Here is a 24,425-nt window from a genome sequence, read left to right as displayed (position 1 = left end):
GTTTCGCCCCGCGTCGTGCAGTGATCCGTGCCTTCTTTCCAGTCGCGCCTTCCTCTCCTCGTTTCGTTTCCATGCGTCATTACCAGGTCATTGAAGCACGCGAGCGCATATGTGGAACGCAGGCAGGATAAGTATGATGCATCTTTCCCCTTTGTTTGCACCGTTAATGCATCCCACTCTCAAACGACCACCGTAACACTCCCAATTTTTCCACCTCATTGATGAGCTTGAAGACTCTCAGGCCGGCCTATACCAGCCTTGCAACACGAACCCTTTCACGAGCCACCGCCCGCACGCAGTTGATCGATCGTCACTTCACGCCTGCCTTCACTACGATAAGAAACTTCTCAGCCACCAAGATGGCACCAGAACCCGAGAGAGACAGCGAGGGTGTGGAGGAGTGGAAGAAGAGAGCACCATACAGAATCCACGACAGCAACGAGCACTTCAAGCACCGCTATGAAGCCAGCTGCCATTGCGGCAAGGTCGAGTACGAGCTGAGCAGAGAGGAGCCGTTGGATAGCAAGTTGTGCCACTGCACTACCTGTCAGACCCAGCACGCTGCACCATTCCAGTGGGCTGCTATCTTCAAGAAGGATGACATCAACTTCAAGAACGGCCACCACAACCTCGAGTGGTACGATCCATCGACTAAGTCTGTCGAGCATCAATTGCCTTGCAAGGTTCGCTGCAGCTTCTGCCACAGCCCGATCATGGATGAGGGCCGCAACATGATTCTGCTGTTTCCAAGTCTGATCCACTTCAAGTCTGACAAGGATAAGGAGAACTTCAAGCCAAGGTGAGATTGTCCTTACTGTCTTCGAGATGACCCAGCTCACTGACATAACAACAGAATGCACATGTTCTACAGCCAGCGTGTCATGGACATTCCAGACGGCCTGCCAAAGTGGACTGGCCTGAATGAGGGCGAGGACTCTCACCTCATCGAGGATAGCCCGCCAGACATGGTTCGTGACCTCGAGCGCCGCCGTGTCGACGAGCAGAAGAACCGCAGCTCGTTCGAGAAGGGTACCCACAAGGAGGGTAACTAGACAATCGCATTGCATGAGAGATGTTGTTGGCAGAAGCGAGGCGTTGTGGTGTTCGTTTCCGAGAGAGCCAGAAACAGCACTGGCGGAAGGGAAGAAGTCGAGTTCCCATCGAGCGATGAAGACGCGAAGAGTTCGTCGCGCGCACGCAGAAAATCGTGCTCACTCGCAAATGTAGCAAGTGAATTGAAAATGTGGTGTGTGCTACACGTCGCCGCGTGAACCCTGTCTATGCGCGTGTTCTTGCATGCATGACAATTGACCATTGTTCCTTCCAAGTCGCATTTATTCTCACTTCGCTCGACACTTTTGGTTGTTTCCAACACAGTCACACGACTTGACCCAACACTGACAAACAAGTATTCTTGCTGCAGCCATCAGTATCCCTTTCGAGATCAACATCAGCCAACATCCATCAGCCCTCTCGGTATCGGGTTGCGAGACTCGCCAAGACTCCAGACCAGCGCGACTCCAGACCAGCGCGACTCCATCCTCCAAGTTGTGAGTTGACCTCCTACCCATTCGCGACCATCTAGCGCTTGTTTGCGAGACAACACGACATCATTACACGATAACGACTGATTTGAATGATGGCAGTTTCTACACAGTGCAACTCGGCATAATGCCGAAACGTAAGCGCGGTATCGCTACATCAACTTCGAAAGCATCTACCTCGTCCAAGCGGGTGAAGCGCGCTCCTACCACTGACGGTATGTCACTTACTCTGATATCATATCGCAGTCATACACCACGACTCGTTGGCATTGTGTCGTGCAATGCCACCCCCATCTACCCGTTGTGAGGTCTCGTGATACGTTTGTTGACACATCACAGCACCGGGACCATCTGCTTCGCCACATCCACACGGAACTATCGACTACGAGAAGGACTACAAGCTTAGAGCTATCATTAACGAGAAGGGCGGAAAGTACCTGATCGACTGGGAAGACGACTCAGAGACTGGCGAAAAGTACGAGCCGACCTGGGAGCTGAAAGCGAACGCCAACGAGCTTGCTATTGAGGACTGGGAGGCTACGAAGAGTAAGTCTCGCAAGTGCTGGAAGTGTACTACCTACTGACAGTGAGATCAAGGGGCCAGAGTCGCAGCAGGCACATCTGCTACTCCTCAGCCGAAGGAGCGAGGTCGAAAACCTAAGAAGGCAGCCGAGCGCTTGTCTGCGCCAGCGAGGAAGCCTGGCAGATCAAGGAGGGTCATCGACAGTTCGCCTATCGACAGTTCGCCTGGTCCGCATGCTGAGACTGTGAAGTCTGAAGACGACGACGTTGTTCCTCCTCCATCTGACAGCGGACCCGTGGAGACCGAGCCAGAACTCGAAATCGATGAGAGTGAGCCCGAAAACGACAACGAGAGCCTCCCATCTGTGCCCGCAGACAATCCCTTGTCCAACGGAATTCCACTCGCAGTACAGCTGAGCGATCCACCATCTAGATTCCGTGCAGGTGCTTACCAGAGGATCTCAGAGCACGGCGACTCTTCTCGACCAAGTTCTAGACCAAGTTCTCGACACGACTCGTCGCTCAAGTCTTCTACTTCACTACCTATTACTACTGAGGTGTTACGAAGCACTGCGGACGAGCCAGTGCCTAGTCAGGCACAGCCACAGCCATCGTCGACCCAAGCTACCGGTGATCAGAATACCAGCCTAGTGGTACCGGATTCGCAGAGTCAGCAGCATTTTCACGAGACTTCGAGCTTCAAAGTCTTCTCTCCTGTGCCAGAGCTAGAGACTGCTGTGTCAACACAGGACCCTGCGACTTCGCAAGTGCAGCCTACGCAAGCAGCAGAGCCGGAACCGGAACCTGAAGAGACTCAGGAAGGTGAAGCACAGTCGAGGAATTTTCCACTTGCGGTCGTTGAGCCAGTGCGTGGCGACTCTGTATCGCAAGAGGTCGCACCTCAGCCACGATCACCTATCGCTGACGAGGCTGGTGCAAGTGGGGAGAATTTTGCGACGAAGGAAGCAGAGGAGGTGCAAGCTCCAGGTGAACCCCAGGAAGCTGTATCGAAGCCAGAGCAACCTGCCGCGTACGAGACTAGCGCAAGCGACGAGAATCCTGCCACGAGAATAGCAGGAGAAGTGCAAGCTCCGAACGGCTCTCAAGAACCGGTATCGAAGCCAGACCAACCTTTGGCGGACAAAACCAACACGAGTGACGAGTCTCCAGCGATCAGATCAGATTCAGAGCAGGAGCTTGCTGTTACTGCATCGCACGTACAGGCATCAGACCAATCTGTAGCCGCAGGTCACGACATAACGACCACGGACGAGCCAACTCGGCAGACAGTAGAGGAACAATCTGAAGGAGGCGCTGCGGACGAGGATCTCCACATTACTTCTGTGGTCGAAGAACAGCCTACAATCCAAGCTTCTGGGGCCTCATTAGAAGAAGAGCAGCCGCGCTCACAGCAACGTCAAGATCCACCACAGACTCAGTCAGGTGCGCCTTCGACATCGGAACAGAGTCGCGACTACATTGTCATCAGCTCTGAGAACGAGCACGGGCAGAACTCGTCCAACGACCGTTCCAACGACTCGGCGCAATTTCTATCTCAGGCTAAATTCAGCCCACCTCCTGGCGGACAACGCCCGCCATCATCCTCTGCTCTCCAAGGTAGTGTTGAGGATAACTCTCAACCTGTCGAACTTCCGCCAGGTACAGCGCCAGCGTCCCAGAGTGAGACCAACGGTCATTCGCAGCAAGCGACCGCAACTCAATCATCATTCCCGTTCGCGACTCAGCTTCCCAAACCGTCAAGCGCTCCCAAAACCGAGTCCAAAGCACCAGGTTCGGCAACGAAGAGACGAGCAATCTTCGCGCCTTTTCCCAAGCGCACGGCTTCGAGACCACCCAGCGTTACCTTGGGCACATCTGTCGACACCTCTTCTTTTCCACCTATACCTTCACAACCCTTGCAGACGCTCGGCGAAAGTGCACCGCCAAAACTACCGACACCAACTCCATCGATCTCGAATACATCTCCGGAAAGAATGGACCCCTCAGCGGCGTCGCAGCCAGCGACACCCTCGCTTTCTAGCCAGCTCAAAGCGATACGAGAGAGCCGCAGGCAAACAAGACGCTCTCAGACACCTGCCACGGTCATCAACAATGCACAGCCGATCTCTTCACTACCTCCCAGCATGAATGCTGAAGTTGCAGCGGCTCGTATGGCCTCTCCCGGACTGTCTGCACCAGACAGCGGGCGGTCACCATCAGCCGTACCGGCGGTCGAGCCCGAGTCTCCAGTGATAAGAGAGGAGATGAACACGTCCGAGAGGTATGAAACTCTTCTTCCTCAAGCACAGAGCAACGGCTTAGACTACCAGGAGCCTCAAACGAGGCCTTTGACAAATTCCAACGAAGTGACAATGGCGGCGCCTGAGGATCCCAACGAAGACCCAGAGGTTGCTAATATGCACCTTGTGCCCATCCCGTTCAATGGGCCTCAGCGCGACTCTTACTCGAACAACATCTATCATCACAACGCCGCGATTGAGCGCATACTGGCTGAACGACATCCTGCAGAGCTACTTCTTGAGGAGGCGGAGAAGCTACTGCAGAGATTGCGCGATCTCGCAACACATCCGGATCTCACGAATCACGAGACTCTTTCGCAGGCTTCTGAGCCAGATCGACAGGCTCAGTGGGACGTCGACAGCAGTGGCAAGTTCTGCTTCCTCCAGAAGCTATTCGACGCATTGCAAGAATTGAGCCAGACAACACATGTCGCAGTAGCTGCACGAGGGCATAGAGTGCCCGACATGCTCGAGACCTTCTGCAGTGGCTGGTTTTACACTTATAGCAGATCGGGGCAAGACCATCCCAGTAGCCAGCCTGGAAAGGACAAAGTTCGCATCACGATTCTCGACCTCGACAAGGAGACTGAAATGCCACAAGATGCTGATATTGTGATCTCGATGGACGGCACGACCGACTACCGACATCGAATCATCCGTGCTGCGAGGCGGCATACGAAGGGTAAGGGCATGACCGGGACTAACAGTTGGGCCATGCTACTCACTCTTGTTGTACCCAAGACTGTAGAGCACATCGAACGATGTCTCGCGTCTGATCTGCCTCGAGCTGTGCGCGCAAGGGTACTCCTTGCAACGGCCAGAAAGCTCCAACACGAGGCTTGTAGGAAAGAGCACGATGGACAAGATTACGCCAAGGAAGCAGCAAGAAAACTGGTAGAGTATCTTGACGACCCGGAGGCGACTGAATGGCCACTGGGTTCGCTCAGCCCGATACAGGATCTCGATAGCCAGACTCAGACAGAGCTTGAGGTCTCTCATGCGGACGTATCAACAGACCACGACTCCAATGGCCATCCTAGCAAGCGACCTCGACTTTCGGGCGACGAGATACAGCAGCTGCCGACCACGATCAACCCACAGGACATGGAGATCACTCACGTGAGCGATTCGCTGGGCAGCAAGACGACGCAACCTAGTTTGAATGCGATCTTTGCCACCCCAACCGGACCGAGTGTGCGGGAGCAGCAGCTTGAAGCAGAACTGGACCGCGTGCAAGGGCGACTTGAGGACCACGTAAGGGACCTGGAAAAGGTTCAATACCGGAACGAAGAGCAGCGCGCTGATCTTTCCCACAAGTCACGCGAGCGGGATGGTGCGGTATCTCGCGTCCGTAATGCGATCGAACGCATGAATGTGGCCGAGAACAACAACAGCACCCTGAAAGCAGAACGCACGGAGCTCCAGAAGCAGCTCGACGCAGCTAACGCGAAGCTCCTCGACCACTCAGTACCTGAACGTGTAGACTTCGAGCGACTTCGTCTCGAGGCTGAGGCAGCCCACGTTGCCAAGGCAAAAGCCGACAAGAGTGTCGAGAAAGCGCAGAACGAGATGGAGTGGTTTCGATCGATGTACCAAGACTCCTCCAACAAAGCTCGCGAGTTGCAAGCAGAGAACAACGACCTTCAAGCTCGTTTGGCCATCGCGGAAAAGCAAGCTTCAGGCGAAATGGCCCGAGCCCAACAGATCTCACAAGACATGCACTGGAAGACTCTTGACCGGGAGAACCGACAACTCAGATCTAGGCTCAAAGACAGAGAGGCGGGAATCAAGTTTCGCGATGAGGAAATCACACGCCTGAAGGAGTCTACACGCGGCCGCATGGGGACACGACAATCTTCTGTGCCACGCAGTCCACGCTTGGGTAGTCCTATGAAACTTGCAGGTGGGAGAGGCTCTAGGCAGGCTAGTCCTGCTGCTGGAGAGGTGAGAGGAAAGGGTGGGCATCCGTTGAGGAACTCTGCTGGTGGTTAGAGGTCAACTCCCCAGATTCCGTCGAAGGGTGCGAGATTGCCGCAGCCTTCACGGACGCCCACGACTCCCTCCAGAAAGCCGAGTCTACCACCGCCTTCTGAGACGCCGACAGAGCAGAGCCCAGAGCCCAAGGCAGATTGCTGCGAGGGCGAAGAGGGCGAGGGCGGAGAGAGGGCGGCCCAAGGATAGAGATGGAGCGATTGATGATATTACCAAGGGTGCATAGATGGGTAGTGAGTAGTATCAGAGGCTTTCAGCTGGTGAGAAGCGGTCGTTTTGGTACTGGCTGGAGATTCGTGGTTAGATCAAGCGGTCGTTGATTAGAGCCATACATGCAATCATTACTTTCGAGTTTGGGTTCACCTTCTCGCCTGCGAATTCCAATCCATGATCGAACGGGGTTTGCGGTCGTGCGTCTCGCTGCTTCAAGATGTGAGTACCCTGTCCAGACTTCGAGTTTGCGTTAGTACCAGCTTCAGCGCAGCATTTTGTACACTAGTTCCCTCGACATTTTCCAACTTGATCTTTCACATTTGTTCATTCCAGCTCGCTATGTATGCGATCCGACTCTAGCATCCAGCTCTTGACATCTGTCATCTGCCATAGCCTTCCCAACGCCAGTCTCCGGCATATCCACATCATGCTCGCTTCCTTCGGCTTAGGCACATGTCATAATCCACACTCAAAGACGTTCTCCCCAAGTGTTGTGAATCTACGACGACTCCTCGGCCTTCCTCGCCTTAGCGCCCCTCAACTTGGTCTCAGTAGAACGCTGCTTCTTCTCCCTCTGTGAGCTCCTCACAGCGGATGCGCGAGCGACAGCCTCGGCGCGCAGATCCGAGCGGTAGCCCTTCTTGGCGGTGGAGTTGACGACGGACTTGTAGAGCTTGCGGGTTGGGGTTGAGGCGTTGAAGGAGGAAGTTTGGTAGAGCTTTGCGGGCTTGTTGGCGGATGAGGTCTTGGTTGTGAGGGTTATGGTGTTGCTGTCGGGTTGGATGCCGATGGCCTGGTAATGATCATGTTAGGAGGTGATGTAGGAGGGGGTTGTGGGAGGTGGACTGTACCTGTGCGTTAACGTAACCCTCGTACTTGCGGGAGTGCTTGTTGACCAAGTTGAGAGGGTCGCGCGAGAACTGGACGCCGCCGGCTTGCTTGCGCTTCACGAGGAAGGCATTGTTGCCGCCTGTATGAAGATAACCCATCAGCACAATATCCCAATGCCTATCCCACTTCACACTCCAATTCGTTCCCTCCTTCTCTGCTATTCGGAACTCGTTGGAGGTAAAAACGTACGGGTGATCTCCCAGATCAGGTCGTTGCTGATGTTCTCGCCGCCGATTGCCATTTTTGCTGTTGTCTTGGGTGGAGATGTCGAGTTGTTCTTGTCGTTGTCGTTCTGGAATTATGTGGGAGATGCTTGGCGGGCAGGAGCGGGATTGGCTCCGTTGGCAGGCGCGGCCGATCTGGCAGGAGCTTGGACTTCGATGGGAAGTTTGAGATGACTTAAGGAACATTTGACCAAACACCAACGACGACGAAATATATCAACATGGCCTGGATGCAATTGTCAGAGGAGAGCAAGGTGTGTATGATATTCACTTGAGATGATGCGCAGCTGACAATGATACAGGAGCGCATCGCGCGTGTCATCGACATCTCACGAGTCGCCATCCACTAGTACGAGCACAACGACATTGCACTACGATCTCTATCATACTGACGAAGTCGCAGCGGCTACCTCCCTCTCATCATCTATCTCGGATACACTCGAAGCAACCCACGGCCGTCGTTGATCAGGTAGGCGAAGTTGAGGATTGGGAAACGGAACAGGATACTGATCAACAGCAGACTTTTCTCTCCACTCGCGCAATAGACGATATCCAAACCATCGAAACGCGTGCGAACCTGTAAAGATGTACAATAGATGATGCGATACCCAACGAGCCAGGAGAGGCTGGGATGGGAAGAGGCACGGCATAGCAGGGCGTAAAGGAGGCGCTGGTGTACAAAAGGAAACGAAGGGTCTTCACTATCAACGACAAGTGATCGGAAGGGTTGAGATCGATGCGCTGTTTCAGTGTGCGGCCAAGCAGACGCCGAAGACCTCGAAGACCGGGTCAAGCACCTTGTGCCGGGCTGCTGCGGTCATATTACAGTCCTGGGCATAGTTTTTACAACCCCTGTTCTTACACCTTTCCTCATTAGGAAGGATGTATCCACTGCTTGGCGTAGCTCACCACCTGGTGTGTCCTCCATTGTTGGCTATTACTGCCTCGCAGCGCTCTCGCATACTCTTGCATATACGTTGTATGTCCTCAGGTGTGAGCTTGGCCCATTCAATCTTGATAGCAGCTATTACCTCATCTCGTGTTGTAGGAAAATGAGCACCTACCCTATGCTTAAGAAGAGCCCATAGATTCTCAATAGGGTCGAGATCTGGTGAATTGGCTGGCCATTCCATAAGGTGTAGGCCCTTCTCCTTAAATAGACTCACCGTTGCCTTCGCCTTGTGGATTGAGGCGTTGTCTTGCATAACAATGCAGTCCTGCGAGCCTGTTGACACTCGCTGCTTCTCAATTGCCGTGTGGATAAGAGTGACAATCTGGCTGCGATACACCTCACCGTCGACAGAGCCCTTCTCGAATATATGGACTTCCATAGGTCCATCTGCAGAGATACAGCCCCATATCATACAGGCTGAGAACTTGCGGAAGCGTGCTGTAAGACAGTGTTCGTGATAAGCCTCATCTGCCCTGCGTGTCACATAGACCTGTCCGAATATTCCACACCTGAATGAAGCTTCATCTGTCCAAAGGACCTGAGCCCACTGTTCCACTGTCCATTTAATATGAGCCCTTGCCCATCGAAGCCGTGCCTCCTTGTATTTCTCAGTTAACAACGGCTTGCGTGTTGCGACATATCGTGAGAAGCCCTCCTTCTCAAACGCAGCTCTTACTGTCCGGACGTCGCTGAAGATGCCCTCTATCGCGGCAATCTGTTCGTATCGTAGGCGGCGGCTGTTAGTATCAGTGGTGGCTCGATAGACAAGTCGCTAACGCTTGGAGGTGTTGATTACAGGTGGTAGGCCTCTCTTCTTCGGTGTGGAAGGTGGCACTCTTTCAAGCTATGAGATTACTGAAGAGACAGAGCCTTTGTTAGTGTGAAGGGCGTCTGCAATCTGCTGCAGCGGCCAGTGGGCGTGTTTGTGAAGAGACCACATCTCGCCCTTCTCGAATTCGGTAAAGACGCGTCCCTTCGGCATAGTGGCGATAGATAGCGCGTGTGTGAGTGTGTGGATAATGAGATTGAAGGTAGCAACACCTTCTGAGATGGACATGGATAGCCGGAAGGGGTTAGCGTAAATACAGGGGTTGTAAAAACTATGCCCAGGACTGTAACACCACTTTCGAAAAGCTCGCCGTGCTGCTGCGATGAGACTAAGACAGTTCAAGACCATGTTTTTCATGATGATTTGAAAGGCTTTCTGTGAGCCTGTATTCATGCTTGTACCTCATGGGTATCATGGTTCTGCGAGCTACAACACACAAGCTCGAGTGACTTTAGTGACTTTTGCCAAGCGCGCCAGAACGCCTCGCTATGCTGTAATATCCCAACTTCGTACAATACATCTCTCCCACTTCCCCAAGTACTTACTGTCGTGGCGGTGGAAATCCAGACGGTGGTGGCGCTTGTCTAAACTGCTGTGGTGGAAACCCAGCCGGTGGTGGAGGCAGGTTCGCAGGTGGGAACCCCATAGGCGGTGGGTGCATGCCCTGGAATCCAGCCTGCATGCCAGGAGCCGCCTGCGGTCCTCCGTAACCTCCATTGCCGGGTGGTGGTCGTGCAGGCAAGCCAGCAGCAGGTGGCGGGGCTTGTAGTGGTGATTGATTGTATTGTTGTCTGCTTGGTAGAGCGGCTCCGTTTGGTATTGTGCCAGTCATGGTTGGTTGTGGAAGATTGCCAAAACCTGTCGGTGTAGGCGGTGCGCCGTATGCTTGATGTCCGTAGCCGCCATATGAAGGCGGTGCTTGTGGTGTTGAGATTGGTCGTGGTGGCATGCCGTTCGGTGGAGGGAGACCGCCGACTGGTCCTCCTACAGGGTAGCCATTCATAGCAGCTGGTGCGGAGGGCGTGTTGTTTGGCATGACGAGTGCTGCGGGGAGTGCAGGTATGGCGACTTCGACACCATGTTTCCGTGCTTGTGCTGCGAGTGCTCGTTCTGCTGCGTCTCCGTGTCTCTCGCCCTTGCCGTCCTTCTTGTATGCATATTGCACTGTGATCTCCTTGTTCATCAAATACTGGCCATGCATATGTTCGATGGCTTGGTCTGAGCTCTCGAAGGTTGCGTAGCTGACGAAACCATATCCTTTGCTGAGGTTGCTCTCGTCTCTCGCGACCTTTGGAGCAGCGACCAGAGGACCAAACCGGCTGAAAGTCTCGTACAGCACTTTCTCGTCCACCAGTGTGTCCAAATTGCCAACGAAGAGTTCCGCGCCAACACCCGCACCTCCTCCCAGCCCGCCATTCTCTCCACTCCTCTTGTCTGCACTGGCCTTGTTGACTCGAATCGGTTTTCCCCATAACCTGATCTGATTCATGATCTTGCAGGCATAATCTGCGTCATCTTCACTTCCAAACTCCACGAAGCCATATCCTTGGTGCGATTGTGTCACGCGATCTTTGGGTAAGTGCACGTTGATCACAGGTCCAGCTTGAAGCATCAATTCCCAGACCAGAGCATCGGTGCAGCGTTCGTCGAGGTTGCCAACGTAGAGTGTGCTGTCTTTGTCTTGTTCCCAATGCCGTGCGCCAGACATTTTCGTGGAGTTGTGAGGGAGGAGTGGTGGTGCGGGAGAGAGATATGAGTTGTCGCATGTGAACCAGAAGAAATGTGAAGCTGCATCGCGAAACTCAAGCGGACTTGACTCCGCCTGTTCCGAGACCGAGCACGCTGCTGACGACCACCTCACAAGCCGTCGTCTTCCTCACAAAGACACCGCCAACGTATGCCTCCATAGGTCGCATAGGGCGCCATAGCCCTCACAATACCCTTTCACTTCTCATAACCCGACTTCGACACTACAATACCATAATCGATCAGACCAACCCGCTACGAGCCGATCGCAACCATGGCCTTCCTCTTCTACACAATCAGCTTCGCCATGATCATAATAGCGACCGCCCTCTATATCACGCGAAACACCTGGAAACCCTACGCCCCTCCGATCCCCTACATCACCGCCCCCGGCACAATCCCCGAACCACTCTACGACATCTCCGAGAGGATCCAGAACTACATTGATTCGTGGAGGTACTCCCGTGTACCGACTAACTTTCAGGAAGACGCTGAGGTATGTGGAGGCGAGGATACGATCCTTACAAGCTTGTGGCTGGTCTGTGCTAACGATATGGACGCGCAGGCAGGACTCCATTCCTCGAACTTCAACCTCGCCGAGAACATCGAAGCAGGCGATAGTAGGCAGGGCTTGGATGAGGCAGCCAAGAGAGAGATTTATGTCATCATGAAGAGACGGGGTGTGGTGTTTGATGAGGCGAGGAGAATGTGGATAGAGGAGAGGTTTAGGAGGGAGGGCATCGGGGCTGATGGGAGGCCGTTGGATCGGAAAGCGGTTGTGTTCAGTTGAGGAATCAGGGATATTCTTTTGTTATGGGCTCGGAACAACTGGACTCCCAAGGAGACATCGATTGAGCTAGCGAGCTAGCGATGGAGGGGGCATCTTGATGTGTTGCGGTCTGGCGAAGCGTTTGAGCGGAGGGTACTGCCGCAATATCCACTCTACTTTGCTACTGATCTATGTTCTTTCTAGTGTCTTCCGCACATATCACCACATCTAACTCTGGATCGATCTGCTACTTAGTATCGTCTGTTTGGAGATGTGTTTCACAAGACGCAAACGACCGTGCATCGCTGTCGGTATCACGGCTGGTCAACACAGGTCGAGCGCGTGGAGTGGAGTCAACGGAATCGCTCAAGCGAGGATGATCTCGGTCGCCCTCACCCTCGTCCTCGTTCTCACCACTGGGCAAAGGCTCAGGTTCTGGCTCGGACTCAGCCTCGGGATCTGAATCTGGCTCTTGTTTTGGCTCTGGCCTCACCTCGCTCAGCACGAAGTCGTTTGGATCGCCAAGGATCTGTCTGAACTGTGGAGCTGGCCGTTCCTTCCGCGCAGATTGCGCAAGGTCATCCAGAAGATTGAAGACCGTTGCACCTTGGCCGCTGTATTCAAGGAGCTGGTTCGCCAGATCGAACGTTGGCTGTGTCGAAAAGATAGGCAACTTGAACAAACCACGAACACTGCAGCCGTCGGGTCGCACGCTGGCTTCTTCACAGTGATGGATCTTGGCAGTGTCTTCCGCAAAGCATACCAGCTGGACATTCCGCTCCGACCGATGATCTGATGCTGACGCCTGGATGCGGAAGTAGCGGTGAATGTTGAGTGGGCAGTGGAAGAGGAAAAGAATGTCGTTCTCGCAGCCGTTGACGAAGCCTTAGAGTACTGGCACCGGGTCAAACCAGACGACATGGTCTACGCAGGTCTCTTTTGGGCTACGAACATAAGTCAGATACAACGAAGACCGGACACCAGAGCTACAAAGGAACTTATGCAAGCCACCGCCATTGATGTTGATGTGACGATCCCATGAGACAGGCATGGCCGCCGTAGTAGATGATCACCTTCTCCCGCGGGTTTTGGATGGACTTCTTCAGGTCCTGCAGGGCATCCTTCAGACCCTGCTCGGCCTGATCGGAGTGTTTCTCGCTCAATCTGTACTTTGAGACTCTTCCGTCGAGTTCCCAAACAGCTCGCTGTAGTTCATTCACTCCATCCAATAGCCGGGAGAGTTGAGGTAGCTGGTCCAAGGCCAGGAGGAGCGCGCGGAGCTTGATGGGGTTCTCTTTTGATGACATGATCCTAGAGCGAAGATGATGCTGTGATGCAAAGGATTCCACGTCTGCTCAGGTATGTATACCTGCTGCACAAAGAGACTACGATGTTTGCTATAGGATTGATCGACACGCCGAAAGCCATGGACCTCTTTATGGTTCCTCTTCGGGTTCAAGTCGCCGGAATCATCTGGGTACACGCACATTCTGGAGACTTATGAACGAATCTGCTTCTCTGGACGATGAAACGGTGACTTTGGCATACTTGGCATAAGCCGAGCAGCAGTGGCACAGATATGTGTAAGAGGAAGGTATTTTCGAACGTTACCTTGCTTTGCTATTTGATCTGTGTTCTATGTAGTCGACTCAGAGCCAAGCGTCCATCCTCTTGCTTCACTTCTGCTGCTTAGACTTTGTCGATTTGCGGAAGTGATTGAGCTTGCTCAGGACTGACGGCTTTTTGGACACCATTGCACTGGCGTTGCTGTAGCGACGGCCGGTCTGGCTTGAATCGCTCTCACATGTCGGCAAGGTTGGCTCACTCTACTCGTAACCGGGACCCTCTGAGACAGTGCCTCGAACGATCAACTGCTGTGGTACCGTGTCTTCCACGTTGACTGCCGACGTTTCCGGCGTTGGCGAAGCACTTCTGGTCCGCTCAAGGCGCTCGTCGATGACCTGGAGCTGTGTTGGCTATCTGCCATGGGCACGAGTACTTGGAGAGCCGTCGAATCCTGCACCTCCTGCCATCTTGCCACCAGACGGCGACGCTGGCGCACTCTTGATCTTCATTCTCTCCTTCACAATGAAGTCTCTTGATCCCCCAAGGATGAATTTGTGCCAAGGTCGATGATATTTCATGTCATCGACCATTTTTTGATCAGTGGCGTCGATGGGAAAGTCACCTTCAGGCCCCTCTTCTTAGTAACAGCAAGTATCGCTCCAGCTCGATGCTACAAGGTCAAGCCACTTTTAATCGCTATCTGCAAAAGGTCCACTTTCATCACTTTCTGAAGAAGACGAAGACGAGGACTGACTACCACAATAATTCCGATCGCTCTCGTTGTCGGCGTTCTCAGCTCCACTGCTTCCGTCTACTTCACTCGAACCTCCTATCATGCCTGCAAACTCAGCACTTCGCGCAATGATCGTCGAGCTTGAGGGGCTTTGGCCTGCTTTGTACGCTCTCGGTCTTGTTCAGCGTAGCGACCGAGCGCTAGCCACACCGGAGTACGAGCTTGCGAGTACGTAGGTGAGGCGTCAGCGAGGGAGTGAAGCTCTATACCAGCCCTCAACTAGCCTTGGCGCCCGCTCTGATTGGTCAACTTTCAAGTTTTAGGGTCACGTGACCTACCGCACTGTGCCTGTTGGCGAACTCGCAAACATATACTCGTCGCTAACGCCTATGTCGTCGTATAATAAGCACTGTACGTCGGGTAGCGGTAGCGTGGATCGCACGCTACTTTGCAGTCTAGAAGGGTTGGTAGAGAGCTCCACTCCGCTACGCTTACCTTTGGAGGTTCACAACCGCCAACAGCACATTTTATGCAGACGAAAGTCTCGTTTCAGCTGAGTCGTCCTTGCGGATTCCAGAGCCGACTGATAGCTATCGACGGTGACATCGTTGCTCAAGAAGAAGTCCTCTGGCTTGCCAAGAATGGGTCTCCAATACGGAGCTTGTAGACCGGCTCCGGCTGCGTGAGTGAGATCATCCAGTAGGTTGTGAACTGTGGCTGCTCCGGGAACGTAGGTGCGCAGCTGATTGGCCAACTGTCTGGTCGGACTCTCGGAGAACTCAGGGATGTTTACGACCACTCCGCCGAAGCAACGGTGGGCCTCGCTCTTACGGTGAGAGACTTCACAGCCGGTGTTGGTATTGGTATTCGCAGACCATGGCATATTGAGGTGAACAAGCTGGACACTCCTGTCAGGAAAGTGAACAGACGGCGACAGGTCGAATTGTAAGTGGCGATAGATGTTGATGGGGCAGTGGAAGATGAGGAGAACATCGTTGTAGACTTCCCTCAGGAACTCCTGTAGTGCTGGGGCTGGATCGAAAGACGGGAAGTGGCCTTCACAAGCTTGTTGCTTGGCGTCCCTGCAGGTTCAAAGTCAGCATTAGGACAACGACAGCGTGTGCAAGTCTCTACTTACGCATGCCACGACCAACCTGACCGGCGGTGCTGCAGTGCATGTCCACCGTAGTAAATAGTGATCTTCTCCTCAGCATCTTTGATCTCCTCGGTAAGGCCATGCAGTGTTTTGCTGGACTGTGCGGAAGCTTCTTCAGCACTCTTAGTGCTAAGTATACAGTGATGGACACGGTCTGCCGACGCCTGTTCGCCATCACCCTCCACTAGACTTCCATGTGCAGTCAGGGCTCTGAGGACGTCTCTGAGGTACGATGTACATCTACGAGGCTCAGAAGGGCCGAAAGTCACAAGAATGGCGCGATGCCGGATGGGCTTTCTGGCTATGGTCATCTTGGATACTGAAGCTTGGCTTGGATTGAAGTGAGGGACGCTCCACGGCGTAGAAGATAAAATGAGCTATGGTAGATGTTTGCTTGTCAACCCATCAAGCACATTCAACCCACTCCCACGGTCCGGTCATCTTCTATGCCTTTGAAGAGCAAGCCGATTCTTTACCACATTTCAGCCCTAGAACACGAGAGAAGCAGTCGGTAAGGCTGACAGCAATGCTTATCTCCCAAAATCAAGAGATAGAGCCCAGGATCTGGCAGAATAACAATTATGAACACCATCTTAGCAACTTCTCCCTCGTTATCGGTCTTTAAGAAGTATCTTGTGGCAACTTCTCGATTATGAAGGTTCCCCAGGTACCTAGCAATTCCGCCACCCCAGCGCGAAAATTCCAGTCCCCAGTACCACCGGCATTTGGAACTTCAGACGCGAACTCCGCCGATGTAGCTGATCCCTTCAGTCCAACGCTGTCGTCCATGGAGAGCGCCTTCACGCGGCGGACGACGTAAGTACCTTCGTTGCGAAGGGAAACTAAGTCTCTCCCTACGAAGCCTATACGGCGGCTAGGAAGAAAGCCGTATAAAGACAAGACGCGCGCGCCTCCTACGAACGACCTACGAGACCTACGAGATCTACGAGACACGAAACACAATACGACAGCTACAACTACGCGATACTACCCTTCCCTATATACTCCCTCGAACCGGCTCCCGACTCGCGATAGAACGGAGTAGTGACCCGTTTCTAGAGCACCCCGTCGAGAGAAGAGACGTGGTAGCCTCGGTATCTCGGCTAGAGGACGATAGGGGCACCTCTACGTGTTTCGGGGCACGTAGAGACAAGCACCTACGTACCTAACTGTCCGGAGGGGATACGAGTAGGGGAAGAGCAAGGGAATAGCAGTTTTTTTTTGTGTTTGTGGGTCACGTGATCCTAGAAGCTTGGCGGAAATTCAAGGGCGGAATACCGAAAACCAAACAAGACAACGAGTCCACCGTAAGGCGCACGGCTAGGGCGAGAACACTACGTCCGGGGTAGTGTGTCAAAACCAAACAAGACAAGAACGACAACCGGATATAACGTTCGTCCGATCTTCACGGCTATAAAGGAGTACGAGCTTTAGCCAGCGCTCGTGAGGCGGGAAGGCCTCGGCAATATCTCGAAGAACGAACTGTCACAGTAGTACTTGGAGAGGTTTTTACCGCCGTAGGGCTTTTCCTCTCTCTCGAAATTGGTGGAGCAATCCCCCGTGTTACATAGTCTAGGACTCATACAGCACGTTAATGGAACAATCAATCAATCAATCAGTCCAACGCTTGTCATAGCATCTGCGAGCTCCAAGGTGCGGATTGGATCGCTGTCGTGCTCCATCAACAGAAGGTCATTGCGCTCACACTCAGCACAAGTTCCGTCCGTGTACTCTATGGTCTCAGAGAACTTGCTGCCTGTGCGAGACAACGCCTGAATGCTTCTGTCCTTCTTCTCAGTTTTCATGAGTTTGCTGATGGCATCCTCTTCCTTGAGCACGGTTGCGTCCCATGGACAGTGGAACAGGAAGAAGATGTCGTTTTGGCATGCTTGAAACAGGTGAAGCATCGCTTTCTCTGGTCTGACGATTGAGTACTTGATGTGCTCTCTGCAAGCCTTGACGAGCCTAGTGCCGTCGCCACGCTTGATGATCTCGTTGTTTGGTAGCCTGGTAGCATGCTTTAGTGAGAATCCTTCTTCAGATACCACAAGGGCACTCCACTTACGAGTGCCATGTCCAAGAGTTGAAGGCATCAGTCTTCTTATGAGCATAGCCTCCATAGTAGATGATGATCTTGTCGTTAGGCCTGCCTGCCACTTCTTGGACAAGCCTGTCGACTGCCGTATCCAGGTCTTGCTGGGCTTGAGTAGAGTCGCTTGAGCTCAGAGGAAGATCCTTGATCTTCCAATTGAGACCCTATATGATTTTGTGCAGCTGGTTCTTGGCATCGGTGAGGTACGAGTTCTCGAAGGTGATGAGCAAAGCTCGGTGCTGGACAGGTGCGGTACTGGCTGACATCGTGCAGAACAATACTTTTTTGAATGGTCAGACCTGCGACGAGCATGATGCCGTCAATATATACTGAGTGCTCCTTTGTGCTGAATTGTTTGCCATCAGTGAAACGCGCCGTTTCTCGAAACTATGACACGCTGCTGAAATGTATCCAAGGCAATGCGTGCAGCTTACGACCGGCCGCTTGACTCAAGACATGTTAAGTCTATCGTTTCCTGCCGACTTCGAGTAACCATCGGACGCCTTCTAGAGTATCTTGCACATACTTCCGAGCCACTAGCATCTCCGGCCAATTGCAGTGGAACATATGAGGAACGCCTCCGTAGTAACCTAGCTTCGTCGTGACTCCCCACTTTCTCAATTCTTGCTCGTATAGTATTCCTTCGTCCAACACCGGATCGAGACCAGCGACTTGTATGTAAGCTGGTGCTAGCTCCTTGAAGCTCGGGTTGAGCATGGGACTGAACAGTGGACTGCCGAGATCTGGCTTGAGACATTCCATGATGGCAGACGCTTGCGCAAGCACGTTCAGAATTGGATCGGACTTTGCTTCGTAGCGGCTTTGAAGAATGTCTTTCCACTTGTCTGGAGTGGCTGTATGCCAGAGGAGAGCTGGCACGGAGAGCCATTGGCCAGTAATGGACGGACTCAGATTCTCGTCTCGAGATAGCAGGGCGATGACAGCCTGAAGGATAATTGGGTCAGTGAATCTCTACAAACCCTCGGGACAGACGCACCGAGAAGTTGGCCCCTGCAGATGAGCCACCGACTACAAAGCCAAGCTTCGGGTCCGCCGGCAGTACCTCAGACGATGGCGATGCTGTTGCTGCCGCCCATTTGACCTGTTACCGTAAGCGCGGTCACCATGCTGCGTCCTTTGACACAGACAGCATCCCAAGCATCCAGCACACCTGTTGGAAATGCGTACTCTGGCGCAAGCCGGTAGTCGACATTCACACAGACACAGCCTAGATCACGAGCAAACATCCTGCACTCCTGATTGCAATCAGATACATCACCGAGCGACCAGCCACCTTCGTGGAAAGTCTTCGTCATGTTCGTTAGCGAGCCAGCTGAATACGGCTGCTACGGCACGGCCGAAGGTGTACTTGCCACAAACAGAGGAGAACCAGCATCTGGCTTTTGGACAGGCACATATATCAACAGACGTAACCGATGGCCATCTCGCGCAGTGATGTGGTGTTCGTATTCCCGGACATGATCGGGAATGGGTCCCGGTATTGTGTAGAGGTGTCGGATACGTTGGAGATGATCTTTACGATTCTGGCGAATCTCTACGCCACGTCTGGCGTTCGGATCACCGCCAGTAAGATCAGGGAAAGGTCGTGCCCGCAGTGCCTGTATGATTTGAGCCTGTTGATAACCACAACACTGCGATCAAGCTGTACCTCCGAAAACCCTGGGCTAGGTGTGTTGAGCTTTGCTCGTGCTTCTCCTATCGTGATAGCAGCCATTATGGCAATTGGATGACAGGAGGAAGAGAAGTATAAGGGTATGGCGTGCTCTTCGAAGAAGCAACGAAGGAGTATGTCGATCAGACGGAGTTGTATCTGAGCTCAAACTTACTCCCAGACTTGCCGCGGTACATTGATCAGGCTCATCAGAACCGTGATCATCGGCATAGCAGCCTTATAGGTGAAGTCATGGGGTGGAATATCAGCAGTCGAGGCCAAGGTCGTTGGAGAATTGCAAGTACAACATTGTTCGTACAGTAAGAGAAGTGCTTCGCTTTCACTGGCCAGTATGTAGATTGCGCTAGAAGTAGACAGGGGCTGTTGATTGCCAAGCCGGCCGGCCTCTAGTCTACCTCCAGCCGACGACTTCCCTCCGCCAACGTTTCCAATACACTTTCCTTTGATATCGTCTCCAATACCACGTAAGTTCCCTCCTCAAGCATGGCTACTCCGGCTCTCCAGAAGTCACTCATGGTCCCTCAGGAAGCGCGAGTCTGTGTGATCCCGCAGTAGTCAGTCGCCCTGACACGGGTCTCTGAGCTTTCAGACTGCGACCGCAACCACCTCCGAGGAACGATGGAATGCGGCCAACCAACTTGCCCGGGTCTGGGCAATATCGAGCACAATCCTCGCGACCTGTGGATTTGTATTCCCTTTGCGGATGATGTCAGACATGTGAATCTCTTCGTTCAGACATGTCTGGACGCATGATGTCTGCACTAGGGAGAACAATGTTGAACGCTTTCGTTGCGTATCTCACTTCCCTCAACATTGACCTCTTCCCAGCCGACAATATGTACATGTAGTGTTTGACTCGCATGACAGCAGACTGTTAGCAGCCTTGGCACAGGCCCACACCAGATCCTCCCAAAAGGCTAATGGAGCCACTACTGTGCCACTGTACCACGTGTGTACCAGATCGACAGTGGCGGGGAGCAAGTACATCTTGTTGTCATGGCGCTTAGCGCTTTCCAGTCTTTGATCATGGCTGTTCTTTGTCAATGCGTCCTGAAAGCAGACTCTACACAATGCTTCTGACAGAAGGCTGAGAACGACCACAGGATTCTAGTCTGGTCACTGATGTGTGCATGTTTTTTCCATTCGCAGCATGAGAGCTTCCCTACGGCTTGCTGGTCTTGTAGCATGCATCATCACCATCGGCTGGTTCTTGCACGCTCGCCTGTACAATCTATCAGCATCAGCAGTGAGCCGACTAGATCTACCGGAATGTCATAATAACGAGCTCCATGAGATCAGCGAAGCTATCACGAATGCCACGGCAACCTGGGACGAAACATTGGAGCACCGAACCACAACTCTAGCACAAGCCGCCGCCGAATATCGAAGACGGCGGGGTCGCCATCCACCTCCTGGCTTCGATGTATGGCACGAACGCGCCGCCCGGGCTGGGGCCGTCCTCGTAGAAGATTTCTTCGACCAGATCTACCATGATCTCGAGCTGTTCTGGGGCATTCGGGCTTCGGACATGCGAGCCTCAATTGCCAAATGGTCGCCATTCTTCCAGATTCGCAATGGCAAGGCCTCAGAAATCTCCGGAGGTCGAGCAAGATCGAGATCATGGGCGGGTCTGGTGGCTAGCATAGCTCGAGATCTGCCAGATATGGACCTAGCACTGAACGGCCTGGACGAACCGATCGTGATAGCCTCATGGAAGACCGTGGACAACGCAATGTATCATGCTTCGATTCAAGCCAAACGAATGGAGGCCATACCGTTGGCGGAATTTTCGCAGACCTTCGCAGCTAGTCGAACCAATCCGCAGTCTGTTCCTGGACACAAACCGAAACCACGAGCTAGGTGGAACTCGAAGCGGGACAAATTCCATGAGGCCATCCGGGGAGCGTGTCCTCCTGAGTCGACATTGAGGAAGAACGGTACCGGGCTTGATCATCACAGCAACATGCCGATAGGACTTCCAGGGAATATCACTTCACAGAGGGACCTCTGTGAGCAACCAGAGTTGATGACGAGTCATGGCTACCTCTTAAGTCCGGACTCTATCAACTTCACTACCTCCCCCATCCCAATCTTCAGCACTGCCAAGACCAGGGTTAACAATGACATCCTGCTCCCAGATCCTGCTTACTACGAAAATAAAGCACACTCCGGCAAAGACTTCTGGGGCGACTGGAGTAACAGCTTCGCGTGGCAGGACAAAGTCCACGGCCTCATCTGGAGAGGAGCTGGGACTGGAGGCGCAAATTGCATCAATGAGTACTCCAAATATCATCGGCATCGATTCGTGGCTCGTCTCAATGCGACATCCATCGATAATCATTACGACTCGGATACGACCTTCACATCATGGCTTCCTGGTCATGCTAACGCATCCTTCACCCGGCTATTCTGCGATAAGATCACCTCGGTTGCAGAACACTTCAGCGTCGCGAAGTCTATGAAGATGAGTTCCCAGTACAAATGGAAGTACCTGCCAGACATCGACGGCAACACTCTGTCAGGCCGATTTCGGGCTTTTATGCGTAGCAACAGTGCGGTCATGAAAGCGACCATCTTCACAGAGTGGCATGACGCTCGACTGATGCCTTGGAAGCATTATATACCCCTCGAGATGTCTTACGGCAACATTTATGAGATCATGAAGTACTTTTTGGGATATCCTGGTCAGTGTGCACATGATAGAGAAGGTGAGAGAATTGCGAGGGAGGGAAGGGAGTGGGCGGAGAAAGTACTGAGGAAGGAGGACATGCTGATCTATGTGCATCGTCTGCTGTTGGAATATGCTCGCATTGTGGATGATGATCGGGATAGGCTGGGTTATGTCCAGGACTTGCTGGATGAAAGAAACTGAGCACAAGCGCGATGAGACATGCGAGAGTCGTCGAAAGGGTTTACGAATTATGGTGTCCTACATATACATACTAGCATACAAGCATCGATGCAGATCGGATCGACTCACACCAATTCGGCGATCAGTCTCCAGCTCAACAGCTTGGTTGCGGTGGTTCATCTCGAAAATCTCTGGGCCATCACTCGCTTGGGTGTATGCAGGCGACTTCTTATCACTGAGGAATGGACTTGGGTTGTGCGTCGACGTTAGAGGTTCCGAACTGTGTGTGGAGTTAGAGTTCTTGCGTTTTTGAGACCTGTTCCGAGCTGCCCATGCCGCGATAACGATCAAAGATATGCCAATGCCTGGCCCCAGGCCAAGTCCGAGACCAATCTCCAAAGCTGCAGACTTGTCTTCGTTGTCGGGTACCGCGATCGGGAGGGCGGTTCCAGTTGTGTCAGTTGCTGCGGCTGTGCTGGCCGCTACCCCCGTGCTGTTCCCGCTACTGTCTGTCAGGGTGACTGTAGTTACTTCAGCTTGAGTCGAGGTCTCGTTGACCTCAAAGATAGCCGACGTACAACTTGGCTAATGGTTGGCGTTTATCCAAAAGAAGGACCAAGATGAGACGTCCAGGTTAGCTTAGTATATCTGGGTCACCCACTGGAAGCCTGATGGGGCAGCCGCGTTCGAAGAAGTTCTGCCTTGAATATGTTCAGCAAGCGCATCAACGTGAAGTCGAGAGGTATAATCAACAGCCTTGCCAGATATTTCCCTTGGTCTGCTGCTGGACAGTCCTGCTGCCACAACTCTCATCCGTAGCTCTGCAAATCGACTACGCATGTGACTGTAACGATCTGACCCCTCGTCCACGTCGTGCTTTGAGGAATTGAGACGAACTCATTTCCACAGAGACTGAGCCCGGCGTACCAGAGAGACGATAATGTCGGTCCCGTCAAACAAAATGTGCTGTTGGCGGTTGTGAACCTCCAAAGGTAAGCGTAGCGGAGTGGAGCTCTCTACCAACCCTTCTTATATAATATCGTAGAGGTAGCCCGTAGCTCCGTTTACGAGGCCGCGTTTAACCTAGTGTCACGGCAGCTCCGTAAGTAGAGGATTCGGATCGGGTTACGTGACTCGTGATCACGTGACATTGATGACTAAGCTCGGCCCGAGCGCGACCTCGGCTTTCCTTAAGAAGCCCTCTCTCTCTTAGAACTACCTTCTCTCTTTAGCTATCGACTTTATTAATAAACCACTACTATACTCGCCTACTATAGCCCCGTAACACCTAGATATTAGTAACTAGTATAATACGGTAACCGAGAGATATAGGGATTACTACGTAGAGGTTTCTACCTTACTTAAAAGTAGCTAACTTAGCGCTAGGGCCGGTATACTTAGCCTATAGAAGCTTAATCGCCTTACCGGTATCTCGTATACGTCTATAGTTATAAAGCTTAACTTTATCCTTACGACCGTATATACGGGTAGCTATTACGAATATAGGTCGGTAGGTATATTATATTAGTCGAGACACTAGTATAGCGTTAGTACGAGACTACTATAGAGATCGTCGTCGTATAGTAAAACGTAGGTAAAACCGCTAAGGCGTCGGGAAAGGAGTAGGGGCTAGAGATCTAGATTCCCCCTATATAGGTATAAGAGACTACGTCTCTAATCCTAGGGAATAAGATACCTTTATAACTAAAAGCTATTCTACTATATACCGTCGAATACTATATTAGTCCTTTCTCGTTTCCTATTACCTATCCTAACTTCTATATATATACTATACCTATCTAATAGTAGCCTTATTAAATATCGAGGGATAGGACTACGGTATATTTATATAGAACTAATTACGAGTAAGAAGGCGTTAGTACTATTCGTTAAAAATCTTATAGTACCGAAGGCCTTCGAGAATCTCGTAAAACTCTTTATCGCTCTATTACCGTACAATCTACTTTAAGTCGAGCGAGTACTCGAAAGACTAATATACGTTACGGCTATAAATATTATCCTACGTAGAGACCTAGCTACTAAAGAGCGCGCTACTATTAACCGGAGGTAATTATTGTCCTATAGAGAGCGCCTTTACGCGGTAGGCGACGTAAGTACCTTCGCTACGATAAAGAGAAACTAAGACTCTCCCTCTCGAACTCGAACCCCTCTCTTAAATTACGGCTTAGCCGTAAATACGAAAAGCGACGCCTATTCGAAATCTATAACGCGACGGGTAACCTAGGGTACGGTACGAAGAAGAAGGGAAGAGAAGAAAGGAGAAGAGAGGATACGCCCGGATATCTATTAACGAAGATACCCGGAATATTACCGTACCGGCGTATATTTACT

The 24,425-nt window shown here is 52.4% G+C and overlaps 10 protein-coding genes across 10 annotated transcripts; 5 read left to right on the top strand and 5 right to left on the bottom strand.

Annotated features, from left to right (window-relative positions):
• Positions 1 to 221: 221 nt before the first annotated feature.
• CLAFUR5_07404 (uncharacterized protein) lies at positions 222 to 1,052 on the top strand (the record flags this gene model as incomplete). Its single annotated transcript, XM_047906552.1, has 2 exons — positions 222 to 799; positions 854 to 1,052. 2 exons carry the CDS (start codon positions 222 to 224, stop codon positions 1,050 to 1,052), a joined length of 777 nt encoding a protein of 258 aa, XP_047763410.1.
• Positions 1,053 to 1,671: 619 nt separating this feature from the next.
• Positions 1,672 to 6,358, top strand: CLAFUR5_07403 (uncharacterized protein; the record flags this gene model as incomplete). The annotated part of the gene is made up of 3 exons (XM_047906551.1): positions 1,672 to 1,759; positions 1,884 to 2,090; positions 2,142 to 6,358. The coding sequence occupies 3 exons, from the start codon at positions 1,672 to 1,674 to the stop codon at positions 6,356 to 6,358; spliced, it is 4,512 nt and encodes a 1,503-aa protein (XP_047763421.1).
• Positions 6,359 to 7,070: 712 nt separating this feature from the next.
• Positions 7,071 to 7,703, bottom strand: CLAFUR5_07402 (putative 60S ribosomal protein L28e; the record flags this gene model as incomplete). Its single annotated transcript, XM_047906550.1, has 3 exons — positions 7,071 to 7,364; positions 7,423 to 7,541; positions 7,652 to 7,703. 3 exons carry the CDS (start codon positions 7,701 to 7,703, stop codon positions 7,071 to 7,073), a joined length of 465 nt encoding a protein of 154 aa, XP_047763564.1.
• A 204-nt stretch (positions 7,704 to 7,907) lies between these two features.
• Positions 7,908 to 8,231, top strand: CLAFUR5_07401 (Mitochondrial import receptor subunit tom7; the record flags this gene model as incomplete). The annotated part of the gene is made up of 4 exons (XM_047906549.1): positions 7,908 to 7,940; positions 7,989 to 8,035; positions 8,090 to 8,155; positions 8,207 to 8,231. 4 exons carry the CDS (start codon positions 7,908 to 7,910, stop codon positions 8,229 to 8,231), a joined length of 171 nt encoding a protein of 56 aa, XP_047763444.1.
• A 1,777-nt stretch (positions 8,232 to 10,008) lies between these two features.
• Positions 10,009 to 11,175, bottom strand: CLAFUR5_07400 (Spliceosome-associated protein 49; the record flags this gene model as incomplete). The annotated part of the gene is made up of 1 exon (XM_047906548.1): positions 10,009 to 11,175. The coding sequence occupies one exon, from the start codon at positions 11,173 to 11,175 to the stop codon at positions 10,009 to 10,011; it is 1,167 nt and encodes a 388-aa protein (XP_047763567.1).
• A 312-nt stretch (positions 11,176 to 11,487) lies between these two features.
• Positions 11,488 to 12,003, top strand: CLAFUR5_07399 (UPF0357 protein; the record flags this gene model as incomplete). Its single annotated transcript, XM_047906547.1, has 2 exons — positions 11,488 to 11,709; positions 11,779 to 12,003. The coding sequence occupies 2 exons, from the start codon at positions 11,488 to 11,490 to the stop codon at positions 12,001 to 12,003; spliced, it is 447 nt and encodes a 148-aa protein (XP_047763130.1).
• A 977-nt stretch (positions 12,004 to 12,980) lies between these two features.
• CLAFUR5_07398 (uncharacterized protein) lies at positions 12,981 to 13,289 on the bottom strand (the record flags this gene model as incomplete). Its single annotated transcript, XM_047906546.1, has 1 exon — positions 12,981 to 13,289. The coding sequence occupies one exon, from the start codon at positions 13,287 to 13,289 to the stop codon at positions 12,981 to 12,983; it is 309 nt and encodes a 102-aa protein (XP_047763131.1).
• Positions 13,290 to 14,786: 1,497 nt separating this feature from the next.
• CLAFUR5_07397 (uncharacterized protein) lies at positions 14,787 to 15,748 on the bottom strand (the record flags this gene model as incomplete). Its single annotated transcript, XM_047906545.1, has 2 exons — positions 14,787 to 15,363; positions 15,420 to 15,748. The coding sequence occupies 2 exons, from the start codon at positions 15,746 to 15,748 to the stop codon at positions 14,787 to 14,789; spliced, it is 906 nt and encodes a 301-aa protein (XP_047763132.1).
• Positions 15,749 to 17,994: 2,246 nt separating this feature from the next.
• Positions 17,995 to 19,264, bottom strand: CLAFUR5_07396 (AB hydrolase superfamily protein; the record flags this gene model as incomplete). Its single annotated transcript, XM_047906544.1, has 5 exons — positions 17,995 to 18,474; positions 18,527 to 18,631; positions 18,678 to 18,836; positions 18,906 to 19,148; positions 19,199 to 19,264. 5 exons carry the CDS (start codon positions 19,262 to 19,264, stop codon positions 17,995 to 17,997), a joined length of 1,053 nt encoding a protein of 350 aa, XP_047763133.1.
• Positions 19,265 to 20,372: 1,108 nt separating this feature from the next.
• Positions 20,373 to 22,094, top strand: CLAFUR5_07395 (Beta-1,2-xylosyltransferase 1; the record flags this gene model as incomplete). The annotated part of the gene is made up of 1 exon (XM_047906543.1): positions 20,373 to 22,094. One exon carries the CDS (start codon positions 20,373 to 20,375, stop codon positions 22,092 to 22,094), a length of 1,722 nt encoding a protein of 573 aa, XP_047763134.1.
• Between the last annotated feature and the right edge of the window lie 2,331 nt (positions 22,095 to 24,425).

This window comes from Fulvia fulva, chromosome 6 (genome assembly GCF_020509005.1).
Source record: "Fulvia fulva chromosome 6, complete sequence".
NCBI lineage: Eukaryota > Fungi > Ascomycota > Dothideomycetes > Mycosphaerellales > Mycosphaerellaceae > Fulvia > Fulvia fulva.
Note: the sequence above shows the minus strand (reverse complement) of the source record. Positions and strands in the feature narration are given on the sequence as shown.